The sequence below is a fragment of the Fistularia commersonii genome, chromosome 2, assembly GCF_037954325.1.
Source record: "Fistularia commersonii isolate RoL2024-O1a breed Wild chromosome 2, RoL_Fcom_v1.0, whole genome shotgun sequence".
NCBI lineage: Eukaryota > Metazoa > Chordata > Actinopteri > Syngnathiformes > Fistulariidae > Fistularia > Fistularia commersonii.
The window spans coordinates 9,069,702-9,084,252 of NC_141285.1; the positions used below are offsets into that span (position 1 = coordinate 9,069,702).

The window sequence follows — 14,551 nt, forward strand, 5'->3', positions numbered from 1 at the left end:
CAATGCCTTCCTTGGGTTAAAATCTCAACACAACAAATGTGCACTGTGTTCAAATGTTAGCATGTTTACACGCTGCTTACATGATGAATATTTGGTTGCTATCATAGTTGTTGCAAATTTGCATTTTGAAACCTTGACTGAAAACCTGACTGAAGACAGACATTCAACCCCCCTGCATTTGATATGCATGAAGCGCCGCTGCGGATGAAGATACATCCAGAACTGCCACTATTAATCAGACACGCTAATAGATCAACTTTGATAACTTGCATCAAAGCTGATAAATCACCCATTGTTTCTGTTAAATTCAATCTGTTCTGAAAAGAGAAGAAACAGAATCAATCAGTTTATCAATTTATCTCAGAATAAATTTGTCTATCAGAAGGCAAACAAAGAGGCTTGTCAGATCAATAAAAGACACAGAAAGAAACAGAGCATGCCAATGATGACGTCTTTGTTAATTACTAATAGTAATTTAGGGCTTGACTTGTTTGCATTCTTGTTACACTCCACTCCACTCGCATTTTGCTCGCATGGAGGTTTTCTCTGACAGGAGTGAGATAAGTGAGGTCTAGATGTAAGATAATGTAGGATGAACAAGAGAGGAATCCAGAAAAGCATCCCTTCACTTGTTGCCTCCGTAGATTCGCTAAGGTTTTGTGCCTTCATTTTGGATGTGGTGGAAAAAATCCTGCTTGACATTAGGGCTGCTTAGCATCATATCAGCCATGATATATTGTCACTGTCCCCTTATTTTGAATTTTTCCAAATGGGATTATCGTGCCACCACAATAGGTATATTTGTATCCCATTGAAATTTTCATCAGCAATTTGATTTATGTACATTCTGTGTGCTTCCAACTTGTCTAAATGTTACTGTTTTGTATTTTTATGATCACTAGGCTTAAGATCCCTTTTTTAAATGTAGTTTTCACAGCCCAGATGTTGATGTGACTTTTTGCCAGATGGATTATATTTTATGGTTCTATTTGCTTGGCTTCATTTATATTATCATCACAGAAAGCAAAAAAGAATTGTATAACCGTTTAAAATCTGAATCACAAGAATAGTTTTCTCATCAACAGCACTAAGACCTTAATAAACATGTAAAAATCAGGCCATCTAGCTCATATAAATGTGTAGCTTCATGAAAACACATTATTTCCTCTTGGAAAACGTCATTGTTCAATGCCTCACCAAAAAAAAACTAGCATTCTGACAGAATGAAGACAAGACATTACCATGAGAATATATTTTTTTCAATTATTTATTTGCAAATGTGAAATGAACACTTGCAAAGAAACATCTTAAAGTTGGTCCAGTAGAAAAAAACATGATTTAATACTTTGTATTTCAGCTTTCAATTCCATCAAGTAAATTTGGAGTCTATATTTAGTCTGAACAAGGGAGGTAATGACTAGTCTTTACTTCCTACATCCTTTTTTGTCAATTGTGGATAGATGTCCAGAAATCAACCTCCTGTCCTGAAGCAAAACTAAGAGTTAAATGACGGGATAAAAACTGCATCATCATCTACTTAGAAAAGGAATTGGCCGACTATAAAATGTACAGTATTTAAAATTTAACTTAATATTCACATTCATATATAAAACTTACAAAACCTGGATCTGTCCAACCCACTAAAATAGCCATTTTCTGTTACAGCTGAAAAATCATCTTTAAATTACCATAACAGATTATCCATGTATAATCAGCACAATTATTGTCATCATTTCTGCCATATTATTTTTGTTTGTTTTTCAGACTTTATGATTAATTAAAAAAAAAACATAAGTCAATAAATTAACATGCTACCTTAGTCCCTGAAAAGCCAATACTCAACCATGTTACTGAGACAGAGAAAGACAGGTGTTAATTTAAGTTTGTGACCATGGATCATATATGCGTGTGTGTGTGTGTGTGTGTGTGTGTGTATGGGTCTATGTCCGTGCGTGCGTGCGTGCGTGCGTGCGTGCGTGCGTGCGTACGTGCGTGCGTGCCTGTGTGTGTGAGAGAGAGAGAGAGAGAGAGAGAGAGAGAGACAGACAGACAGAGAGTGCGTGCATTTTCTTTTGTTGCAGCCTATGAATAATATGTGTAAAAAGAGAAATGAGGACAAAGAACCTGCTTGCATACCTTCCTCAGTATCAAAGTGGGGCGAGGGGAGGAGGGGGATTGTTTATGGTTATTTTCGAGTCCATACAAAAAAATAATTCATTGTAAATATATAATATATATTTATACATATTTGAATATATTTACAAATATACCCAGCACTATACATTATACTGTGTATTTTATTCTCCAGAATAATTGGGAAGGTGTACCAAGAGAACTGAGAAAGAAATGCATCAATATCACAAAATGAAGAGAGAAGCAGATTCTATATGTGCTCTCCTCCTATTCCTCTGGGTTGTTAGCTAAAACCCTTTCTCTTTGTCCTTTTCCTATAATTCATCCTCTTATAGTTCCTGGTTTTAAGTTCACTTCAGTCCATACATTCGTTGGGGAGGAAATAAAAGTCATGGAATGCCAGCCACTGGAATGGGATCTTCACAAAAACCTCCTTGTGAATAAAGGTGAGGATGATAATTTGTGTTTATGTGAAGGAAGAGGTTGGACAGGATCCCTTGAGATTCATCCAGTCAATACAAAATACACAGTGTCAGTAGGGTCCATATCCTCTTCTTAAGACCTCATAAAGTTTGCACAAGGCAATCTGAGTGTGCGACACAGCGCTCCGGCCAGCTCAGTCCCATCTGGGCTGTGAGTCCACGAGGAGCCAGAGAGGGTGATATGAGGGTGGGGGTTCAAAAAAGGTGTCTGTGCTGTGTTTTGGGAGGTGTGAGGCAAATATTGCAGTAGGTGGAGCTGTGATATTGAGGAGAGTAAAGGCTCATGTTTTGACATTCCCATTTATGTGTTGATATTTGGGAAGACAGGGCTCGTCGGGTAAGGGATCATGGGAAAACACAGAGTCATCGCCAGAGGAGCAGGAACTGCGTGTGTCGGGGAAGCTGGGAGAATACTGCTCTGTCGGGGCGCAGAGGTCCAGATATTCCTGAGTATGGCAATGGAAAAAAAGAGTTAGGTGAGATACTTTACACTCAAACAAGCTCATAGGTTACAAACGGGGAGATGTTTCAAAGGATTCAGATGTCAAAGACTTAGAACAAACTATAGAGCATAAATGCAGGGTTGGGCAAGCTGACAAGAGCGAGGACTTTCCAAAGAGGGGTGAGAGACATGGGAAGAGTATCAACATTATGATATTTATCTAAACCATACCAAATCGCTGTGAAAGGATTTATGAAAGAGAAGAAAATAAATAACCTTACACTGAACACTAGATGAAAATATTTGCAAAAATAATAGGCAATAAATTGACTTAAGGACCGCTGACTTGCCAGCATAGCTCAAAGATCGCAGCTTTGACCTCATTGTGGTTTTGGCAAACTGAAAAAATTGTTTAGTATTGTTTTGAAGTTTCAGAGAAGAGGACGGTTTTGGGGCAGAAAACCGGGGTAGATATGTGGCACCGAGGCCTTTACAACATCCCCTTGTTCTCTCAGTCCAAATAAAACCTACATCTGACTCTCCATTGCCGAGCTTAAATACGATATGATGGCTGGAAAGAATGAAGGAACTGGCAGAATAGAATGCTCACCCCACAAAAATGAAGATGAAGGAAGACGAAAACCCCGCAAGTAATGTTATTAATTTTTACTGGGTCCAGTACTGTTGGGATGTTTTTGGTCTTTTGGTGTCTGCTGAAGCACCCTTTCCCCCTCCTCTCTTTGTCTTTTCATGGATGTTATTGGGACGAGTTGTGGGGAGGAAGTTATTGGGGTTCTCGAGAAAATTAGCACTGGCTTCCATTTTCCCAGCTAAGCGTGAGAAGGCTCACATTTCTAAAGACCTCCACATCTGCCAGTGGTTTGGGGCAAAGAAAAGGGGGGATTTATTAAATTTCAAAAGTTCAAGCTGAAAGCTGGGCTTTTTGGCCAAAAAAGAATCAGAAAGTTCCACCACAATGGCTGACAAGTCTTGACAGCTTTCCATCAACGGCCTTTTTTCAGGTCAGCACGCGGATATCAAAAATGACAGGAAGGAAGATGGAATAAAACAGTACATTATCAAAACTAAGGCACGGCTGTCAAAATTGGGCAACTTCGCTGATTCATGGCCGCCATGTTGGGCCTGGATCAAATTATTCTGACTTTTTTTTTTTTTTTTTTTTTGGTCACCATTTACGTGTCGTGTCAGCAATGTGGCTTCTAATGCTCCTAAAACCTTCAGCAACACTCTGTTCAACCCTGTATGCACTGGCAATAAAATGATTTGGTTTGGATTTAAAAACCAGTAGATCTCCGTAAGAATGTTTCAGATTATTCCATTTTATTGTTATGATACGCTGGCCTCCCATTTGCCAGGAAATCATAGTGTTTGCACAGCACAATTTTCTGACCACCCTGAAAGCATCCAGCTGTCCAATATTTGAAGATGAATAAGAAATGCTCACCTCGTTGGTGCTTAAGGTGAGGATTCGATCCAGGTCCTCTACTAGCTGCTTGAAGGTGGGTCTCTGGGATGAGATGGCATGCCAGCAGTCTTTCATCATCATGTACCTGGTAAGAAAAATATTCTTCTTGAAATTTTATCCTTTCAGGAGATAATATAAAGAAATTTGAGGAAGCACTAGATTCATTCTGCCAGGCCCTTCACATTTCATCTGCTCAATCACCCGAACGTTCTCAATCTCAAAAGCCTTATTCCTCTGTCCTCAAGTCTCGCCATCCAAGAGTAAATCAAAACAGCAGGCTTTTTTGACACATTCTCATTTCCCTACATTTTGATGGGCTGCTGCTGATCATAAACAGATCCCAGTGTTTGTGATTTTCAAAAAGTACCATAATGTGCAAGTGCAATATCATCTTTCTTTCTTCGCTCTTTTCTTCCTATTTTTCTTTCTTTTTCCCAGTTCTCCATTACACAGTATCAGTGATGCAGAGAACTCATTGTGAATATGGACACTGATAGAAGTGAGTTGCAGCTGTGCTGGGGCCAATCAAAATGGACAGAGTGTCTCAGAGTCACGGATCTGATGGAGAGTCTGAGTGTGCACGTGAACACCAGAAGGTTAGCGAAACAAACAGAAATACTCACAGCTCATTGGTGCAGTTGCTTGGCTTGTCCATGCGATGTCCCTCTTTTAGCAACTTGAAGAGCTCTTCAACAGGAATGCCAGGGTACGGGGAGCCACCAAGGGTGAAGATCTCCCACATCAGCACCCCAAAAGACCACCTTTTGTGGAAAACCAATGTCACTTTACTCACATAACCACCACATTCAACTGTGACACAGATACAGTGGATGCACTTTTGGATAGAGCTCAAGGACTTGTGGTTTTATCTTCATATACGCTTTAAACTCATTTACATATGGTTACTTGGCTTTGGCCTGGAGTCAGCTTCAACTGTGTGTTTTGTGTCAATGTCCTCTTTCTGTGGTCAAATGTTTTGTGACACAAACCCGCTCCCAGTGCCACTCTGGCCCTGATCTCAATGATTGCTTTTGTGACTGGTTGCACTATCACAGAGACTAGCATTGTCCAGTTATAACATGCCAAAACAAACAGGGGACCACCCACAGGAGACAAAGAGAAGGGAATAAGAGAAGGGTATTGACACTTAACTACTCACTACTTCCTCATAGCAGTTGTAAAAATGCAGATTTCTAGACTCTGTCATATAATACGTTTTTATAATGATCCTTCGGTTTCAGGGTTTCCAACGAGTCCCCATATAGAAAGGCACAATCGCGACACAACATAGAAATCTTAGCAGCTTAACCAGCGTTGAAAACAGAGTGGCATGCCGGGTGTTTTATCACTCTGAGCATCTGTTTACACAACCAATGCTCAGTTTATTCTCTTCTCTATCACTGTGTTGTATCTCTCCCCTTGTTGACACACTCATCTCTTCTTTCTGGGCTACTTTGTAACAGCTCACAATGCTTGTCATCCTGTTTCCCCAACTCGAGGCGTGTACGTCTGCAACCAACCTTGACTTACCAAACAAACTTCCACAACCCCGTGTTCCAGCTCACTTTGAATGACCCAATATTTGACCTTAGATGAGAATCTATAAAAAAAAAACTAGATAGATGGCTCAGGTATAGAGCTAACGATCATTCAGCAAGTAATGTTATACAGTGTATCAAGTACACAGGTGGTACATTACTATCCTGCAAAATGGACTACTACAGTACACTACAATATACTACAATGCAAATTTCATCAAATAAAGCAAGTGGATTTGGTTTTATTCAGTGTGGCAATGATAAGATCCGCCATCATGTAGTATCTCTGGGAGTGAGCACTTTACCGCTTTTCCCTCAATGTTAAAAAACCAGAGCCGTGCACCCAAGGGTCTATTTGTCAAAACAAGAGAGTTTCATTGGAATTCATGTATTCATTTAATCTGATGTCATGTATGGATTGCCAGGCTTATGCCGCTGAGTATAAGGCTCACTCCTCCTCCACCCTGAAAAAGCTCTCTTCCTCTTCCTCCGCTTCTTAAATGCTATATGAAAAAGCCAATTACTAAAAGTAAGTGATGAAATGTAATTAGTGGTGGTCTGAAAGAGAACTACAGGAGCCCCTGCCTGCCTGCAGCCCATCAAGCTCATTTCTCTGTCATGCTATCGATTGGTGCTGTTACAAGGCACACGAAGGACACTATGAGCAATTATACATTGTATTTGTTGGCACGAAAGCACGCATAAACATGAACAGAGATAATCTTTCTATCCAAATACCTTGGCTAGATGAACTTAAATTTTGCACTGGTGTAGGACACACAAGCTCACAGGTGAACGGGCAAACACATACCCATATACACAAAATGTCTTTTGACCAGAGATCAGTATACAAGGCACTTATCTAATTGCCACATACACTTTCTGCCGCCAACGCCTGGAGAAGAAACTTCAAACAACGCTGTCAGAATGTATGAAGCTCAAACACCAACACAGTGACGCTCTCCCTTTGTTCTGTTTTTAGAATGAGTATTCTTGAACTTTTAAAAAAAGACAGAGAAGAGACGGGTCAAAAATTCACATACCAGATGAATGAAAATAAGAACAGTTGGGGGGAGAACCAGGATTATTTTGATCGCGGAATGGCTCAAAAACGATGAGCCACATATTTAAGAATTGCTGAATGAGAAGAAGAGATTGAAGAGAGGATGGCAGGGGGTTAAAGCAGGAGTATGAGGCCAGCAACGGAGGCCTGCAGCATTGTTGCATTTTGACATGTGAGGAGGCCTAAAAAGAGGGGAGACTTCCGAGCTGGGACAGAGGGGCGAAATGTGAATCGTTTGGAGGGGGGGTGCTGGTGGGTTCTGGGCTCCTTCCAGGGCCCTTTGAAGCTGGTCAGATTAGTAACACAGCATTGGCTACAAGTCTAGCGTGTAATCCTCACTTTTGCCAAAGACCAGCCAGCACTGGCCCTTATAGCCTGTGACCCCCAACACTCCTGACACACAACTCAACCTGTGGCTGCAGGAGATCAGCAGATCTCCATGGCTCCAAAACATTTTCAGGGTAGGTTTTCTGACTGTTTTTTTACTGAATTTGTTTGGTTTTGTGCACAAAACATTTTTGTTAAAAACACTTACACATCACTCTGGTGTGTGTAGACCCGGTCAAAGAGTGCCTCTGGAGCCATCCATTTCACCGGGAGACGACCCTGTGGACACACACGTTTGGTCACAGAAAATTGACAAGTGTATCACCATCGATTTCTGGCCTAATCAACCTGTTTTAGTTTATTCACTGCTGATAGATGTCATGTCTTGCAGAGACCATGTCTTGAAGGCAGACCTGGCAATAAGGCACTGAGATACTGTCTGGGAGGAAGTATCCCAGAGGAACATTTGCATTGTTAAAGTAATGGAGCTGATAAACAGTGTCACAGATAAAACCGTTTATCTATATGTGCCATTAAAACACTGTCTGGGAAGCTAAGCACAACTGACAAAGCAGCCACTGTCTATATCTGTGAGTTTGGGTAAAATTATCTAATCAAACTTTCTGGTTCGATTAGAACTAAGTAATCAAACTTTCTTGTTTGGTAAACAGTGACGTAACAACTAAAAGATTCATAAATTCATAAAACATAACATAAAACATGTTTGGCCAACAATCTCACGGAAATATTCTGGATATTACAAGAAATGCCCTATGTTGTTGTTTTTTTTTATATAAAACCTACGCCTTTTTTTCTACATGTATAACACTACAGTGACGGCTCTACCAAGATTTAAGTGATCATCGCCACAGCACTCACTGGCCAAATAACCATTGCCCTTAAATCATCAGATATCGTTGCTGTTGTCAGCTAGTTTTCAGCATGATTGTACATGAGATGAAAAGGCAACCATGCATACTAAATGAGGATGTGCGGCCACTGCTACTCTGTGGTGGGAAAGAAAGACACCACTGGGCCACTATAGAGATGTCAATTATGTTTATACCGCTCCCCTTTCCCTCTCACTCTGTCTCGCTTTCTGCCTAATTGTATAAGTGTCTATGAAACTAAAGGGACAAGAGACTAAGGGATAAACAAGGCAGTCACTACATTCACAGTCTGCCTGGGAACCTGCAACTTCTGCCAGCCGAGGGAAAAACAGCCGAGGGAAAGAGTGAACTAGGTAGATGAGGCAAGGGAATCAGAGGGACGGGTACACTAATTGGAGGCCGTGGATATCCAAAACAATCCCCTCCCTGAAAATGCACATTGCTCCATGTGTGCGCATGCAGCTCCGTGACTCACGTTGGTCGTCTTTTTATAGTAGTCGATGTTGTGGACATCCCTTGCCAAGCCAAAATCAGCAATCTTCATGACATTGCTCTCTGTGACCAGGACGTTCCTTGCTGCCAGGTCTCTGTGTATACACTTGGATGGAGCAAGTGAGAAACACAGGGGGAGAGGAAAAGAACGGAGGTCACAGAGTGGAAAAAATGAGTGGAAGAGAGGAGTAAGACAGTTACTTCATTCTTTGCATAAATCATTTCTAAAATCACTTGCACAAAGGCAGCATTAAATTCAATAACTGATGCCACGCCGACTGCACCTCCCTGTCTTGATAAGTGAAGACTCCTTTGCTACATATATGGTTTTACTCATTTCTGTGCATGAGTGTGCAAGAATGTGGAGATTTACGAGTGTGTGAGAGAGGCAGGATGCTTTGTCACATTCCAAGAGTGAGCGGGACCGTGAGCTTGTATTCAGCCAACATGGCTGTAACACTATTGTGAAAAAAGATGACAATTTGTCTATACAGAGAGTCTTTTGTCAATGAATGAGTACAGTACAATACAGAGATTTGGGAGGGGGTCGAGAACCGGGTTTTAGGAGGCATTATTCCCAAAGGGAAGCTCAGACAGCCACACTGAGTGGAATCTTTTGTGGGAAAAAAAAAACATTAAATGGATAAAAATTTGTCTCTCTTACCTTCTGTGATGCTAAGTACTCCATGCCGCGTGCCACCTGATAAGTGCATGAGACCAGATCTTTAAAAGTGAGTTGTTCGTCTGAGACACGGGCAATATCATAGGAATATTCCATGCCGGCTGGCCGTCTGGCTCGGAGGTATTCCCGAAGGTTTCCTTTCGAAGCATATTCTACTATCACGTACAAAGGACCTGTGAAGAGAGACAGTCCATTCACTTCTCATACATAGTCACATGTGACTTTGGCAGAAGAGTCACACAAAAAATATAATTAAAAGGATTTAAATGATCTCTTTGCAAGCTAAAAGTAATGCTGTGGTATAAAAATTCCCATATAAATTCTGATACGTTTCTTATCTTCTGTGGTACTGCTCACTGAGATCTTGAGATATTATAACTGCATGTATGTCTTACTTACCATCTTGTGTGCAGGCCCCCAAAAGATTGATGATGTTCTTGTGTTTTCCGATCATCTTCATCATTTCCATTTCTGACACCAAGTCAGACAGGTCTTTCTCAGTGGCATCATCTAAGAAGAAAAAAAGCATGGTATCAAAATTCTACCTTCCACAAACACCCCGGTCCCATCTTCTCTTTCACCCTCAGAGTTGAGACGCTCACATTCGGACAAGAACTTGTTTTGTGAGGTACCTCTAATTAAGTATAACCGACAGACAATGATGGCTAACGTTTCAGCACTGAGGGACGCTTCTCATACAGAAGACAGAGGCATCCTTTCAGTGCCACTGTGATATGGAGGAATTAAAGATGCTCAATCAGATTTCATGATCTGCTGTTCAGACTTTTTATTGAAGGGCTGGATTGAGCCATTTGCAAAAACCAGACAGCCAGAATGACACTGCCGGCATTCCAGTGCATCACTATTTAAAAATCATTTTCAAGAGCAGATTTTATTGACAAGCTTGTCTAAGCTATCTATTCATCCCAGTACCCCCTACTACCGCTTTCATTAATGACAACAGTTCTGCTAATGTGACTCGCCTCTTTGTGTACACTCTGGATGAACCTCAGCCGACTGTTGCTTTGGGGTCAGGTATGTGACCGCCCTCCAATTTTACCTACACAAACCTCTTTCCCTTGGTGTCACTCACCAGCCACAAATTACCAACGATAATGACTGTCCCGAGCTTCACTTTGCCCTTCACAGGTCTCTTGCAAGAGGAAAAATCTCCTATATAATATACTCGGAGTTGCCAACATGACAAAATGAAGTGGTGTGCGTCTTATCCCGATATTCTAAGCTGAAGCTCAAGTCAGACATTTACAATTACAACCTCAATATTAGTACGTAGCCAAAAAAATGCTTACCTTTCAACATCTTGACGGCAACAGTTACGGCCTCCTTGGGTTTGTCCTTATCGATGCCGAGCGCCTCTGCCATTACAACCTGGCCAAAACATCCCTCGCCAAGGGGCTTGCCCAGAGTCAACCTGCAGCCAGAGGGAGAAAGAAGGGTGCCACAAAGGACAGTCAGGAATATTATTTATAACTGAAAGACAAACTTAATATGAATAACCTGTTCTCTGGAGCGAGCGCACATGTTAGGAAGAAAGTAAAAGTGAGAAAGAAGACAGGAATAAAGTTGATTTGTTTTATCATGGTTCTGCTCTGTGGCTCAATCACCTCTGTCTGTGTGAGTGCTTTTTTGGCGCTGTGAGCGCAGCCTGTGCCAGCACAGTAGGTAGGAAGGGATGGCAACGATAATCACCTGATAAAGCCGGGGAGAGGCACTCATTTTTAAACTGTTTACCTGCCTTGGCATGTACCACTATACGGTCTTTACAAGTCATTACACAGGGCTTAGCTTAGCCCTGATACATTAACCTGTGGCAGATGGAATGCTGGCATGGTGTTGCCACACAGTTGGGCCTGTCTACAATAAAAGTTGGAAACTGAATTGCATTTTATTGTTAGTCTTATCATAACAGCTGGATCGCTGGATTGTTACAGTGTAAGAATGAACTATATTTCACACTGCACAGTGTTGCACAGTAAAAGCATTTTACACACGCAACCATGCATGCGTCCAAGCACACATGCACGCACACACACCTTATTTCACTATCCATCACAGCCACATCTATTATCTGACCCCTGATCTAGTCCTGTGCTGGTTGGCTGTGCTTTTCATTTGTTTTTTGTTTTGATTGACAAGCATTGGTCCCACCCCTAAGGTTCAGCGTCCCAGCTACGTAAACACTCACACTCCATGGCGAGAGCAAGGGCCTCAGGCCGACGCCTAGCCATCGTAACACAATCCCCTTTCTGTCCACACACACACACACACACTCGCCATACTCAATGGCAACCATTCTGTCCATCCAGCTACATTATCTGTGATGTATTTCTTTCACATAAACCGCAAACATTTGCATTCCTCAAAATTCTGCCATCCCAACATGATCCTCCAGGCAGTGGGATGACAGTGAAAGAAAAAAGAGCTTCACAAACTTCCCTATTCGATTGGTTCATTGGCTTAAATCATAACTATTAGCTAGAATGTCAATCAGCAGGTATAAAGAGCTTTGCATTGTATCACAACTGTTAACTTCAGTAATTACCGATAACAATTAATGATCTGAGCTGTTATTAAACTCATTTTAACCAAAGACAGACCATCTTGTTTATGCGATTTATGAGATTTTCCCCTTCTTTTAGAACCAGATACCTCAAGAAAGGATTTGACTAGTCCAACCTCTGCTGCCTTCAGAGCCAACAAAAGGCTCATTGCTGGCCTCTGCCTTCTCTGCATTTATTCCTCTGGTATGACAGAGCAAACACACCTCGCCTGAACATGCACATGAAAGTTGTGAGGGCTAACAAGTAATTAGCACAGCTTCACTCCTCTCCAACAAGCATGTGTGTGACTCTGCGTGAGCAAACTGGTGATGCAGCAACAGTTGTTATGAAGACACAAAGGGCATGTTGCCAAGTCCCAGTCATTCTACTACAGCGCCAACAGAGGGAACAGTATCTCAGGCAGTGCAACTATTTTTCACTGGTTAGCCCTTATTTCCTGGTGTTTAAGGTACTTTTCACATTTCATTTTTTCTATTTCCAAATATTTAAAAATGCATTTCTCATTTCAAAGAAAAATATCTTACATTTGAATTTTTCAGATTAAAGTGTTGTCAAAAGTGTCGATAAGTTGTTTGTCACCGATCATGTTGTCTCAGTTCTACTACCTCAGTGGTGGAACAAACTTCCGGGAACAACAAGACTAGCATCATCTATCTCAACCTTCAAGAAACAGGTAAAAACTGTTCTCTTTCAGGACTTTTTACTGCGCTGATGCCCCAGATCAGGTTAGGCAGCAAGTTAGGCTATGCAGTGTGTGTGTGTGTGTGTGTGTGTGTGTGTGTGTGTGTGTGTGTGTGTGTGTGTGTGTGTGTGTGTGTACGTTTGTGTATGTCTTTGTCAAAAAAAAAAAAAAAAAAAACCTCACTAACCCAAGCTTACTGTTCTGTATATTTCCTGTGCATTGTGTATTTGCAAGTGTATTTGTAGTCCCTATGTCTATTGTAAGTCGCTTTGGATAAAAGCGTCTGCCAAATGCAATGTAATGTAATGTAATGCAATGTAATGTAATGTAATGTTTGTTCATTTTTTCTAATGCAAACCGAACTACCTAAAATAACTTTTATGTGCGTTAGATATCAATACTATAGTTCCCCTCACCTGTCACGGGGAAACTCCCAGCGCGGATCCTCAGGAAGGTCATATTCTGGGATTGGGTCATCATGTGCAGAACTCCTCCGGGTGGTGATGCGTACAAGTGGTGTACTAGAGTTCATTGAAGAGCTTGAATCTGCCGACACCTACAAGAAGAAAGTGACTGGCTGATCAATGCGTTCCGGGTTCACCGATCATAAAAAGCTCTGAGGCATCTCTCGAGGAGTATCTTTCAATGTAGGTCTACATGATGCACTGGGCATTTTTTTGAAAATGAAATCACCGATCATGTTGCCTGACGCGGAGCGTTCATTTTAATACAAGCTTTATTTCTTCACTTAAGTTATTATCTTTAGGGATACAAATTTGTCTATGATTGCATTGAAGAGGTTTGCAACAGGAGAGACTTAGATGGCAGCGTGATAAGAAGCCCCAACACTGTCCCCAGGGCTCATCTTTCCTCTCTCTGCCCGAAGCTTACCTTGACACGGGAATCAGTCTCACTGCGGAATGTTAACCTTTTGGTTAACCTTGAGGGAAACGCACGACTCAAGCACACAAAACACTCGGGTAGAAGTGCTAACTGGTTAAAGCGGGTGTGCTGTAGGTAAATTGTTTGCAATTCTGCAATAATACTGTATGTGCTACCACTGTTTTTTCATTAAACTGAAATAACTTCACCCACCATGCACTGGTTATAATATTTTGCTCAGAATAAAAATATATCAATCAGCAATGTGTGTTTTTCTCCTCAAGAGGTGTTAGATGCCTGTAGAACTCTTTATCTACTTTCTGTTACCTGGCGGCGCAGAGGGATCTGCTTGCTCAGTTTGTGAACTGCTGGTTGCCCCCCAAAGTCAGGTTTCTTTGCAGTATTCCTCATGCGGCACACCACCACAATGCCGACCATGCAGGCGATGAGGAAGACACCAGCACAATATATAGCAATTTCCACATAGTCGGGAGAAAGGGAATCCCTGTTTTTCTCAGCAGCTGATAAAAATAAAGGGAGAGCCAAAGAATGAGACAGAGATCAGTCAGAATGAGTTATTTGGAGGACTGTCACTGATTCTCATGTGCTCCAGTGTGTCATATACAGGATAAATACACATGACAGAGAAAGGCAAACACGGGATAGATGCTGTACACATGGCTCATGTAAAAGTGGATAGCGTCATTAGTGTATTGACTGAAAAAATTATTTCTGATTAGTTCTGTTTCCTTTCTCCTGGTAGCTACAATCTTTTTGTACTCTGTAGGCTATAGCGTTTTAATGCACCTGGACCCCCTTTGACATTTTTTTCAGTTCGAATAATAAACAGGGACGGTTTTTGCAGTCATT

The 14,551-nt window shown here is 41.4% G+C and overlaps 1 protein-coding gene across 3 annotated transcripts in view; it reads right to left on the reverse strand.

Annotated features, from left to right (window-relative positions):
* Window positions 1–1,241: 1,241 nt before the first annotated feature.
* Window positions 1,242–14,551, reverse strand: part of fgfr2 (fibroblast growth factor receptor 2) — a 35,915-nt gene continuing 22,605 nt past the window's right edge. For all 3 annotated transcript variants that reach the window (XM_086166099.1, XM_086166107.1, XM_086166114.1), the window contains 10 exons: window positions 14,009–14,202; window positions 13,216–13,355; window positions 10,846–10,967; window positions 9,935–10,045; window positions 9,518–9,708; window positions 8,837–8,959; window positions 7,680–7,750; window positions 5,167–5,304; window positions 4,523–4,628; window positions 1,242–3,061 (listed from right to left, as the gene is read on the reverse strand). In XM_086166099.1, coding sequence (XP_086022225.1) covers window positions 2,897–3,061; window positions 4,523–4,628; window positions 5,167–5,304; window positions 7,680–7,750; window positions 8,837–8,959; window positions 9,518–9,708; window positions 9,935–10,045; window positions 10,846–10,967; window positions 13,216–13,355; window positions 14,009–14,202 — 1,361 coding nt within the window. In that variant the 3' untranslated portion in view covers window positions 1,242–2,896. The remainder of the gene's footprint in view (window positions 3,062–4,522; window positions 4,629–5,166; window positions 5,305–7,679; window positions 7,751–8,836; window positions 8,960–9,517; window positions 9,709–9,934; window positions 10,046–10,845; window positions 10,968–13,215; window positions 13,356–14,008; window positions 14,203–14,551) is intronic.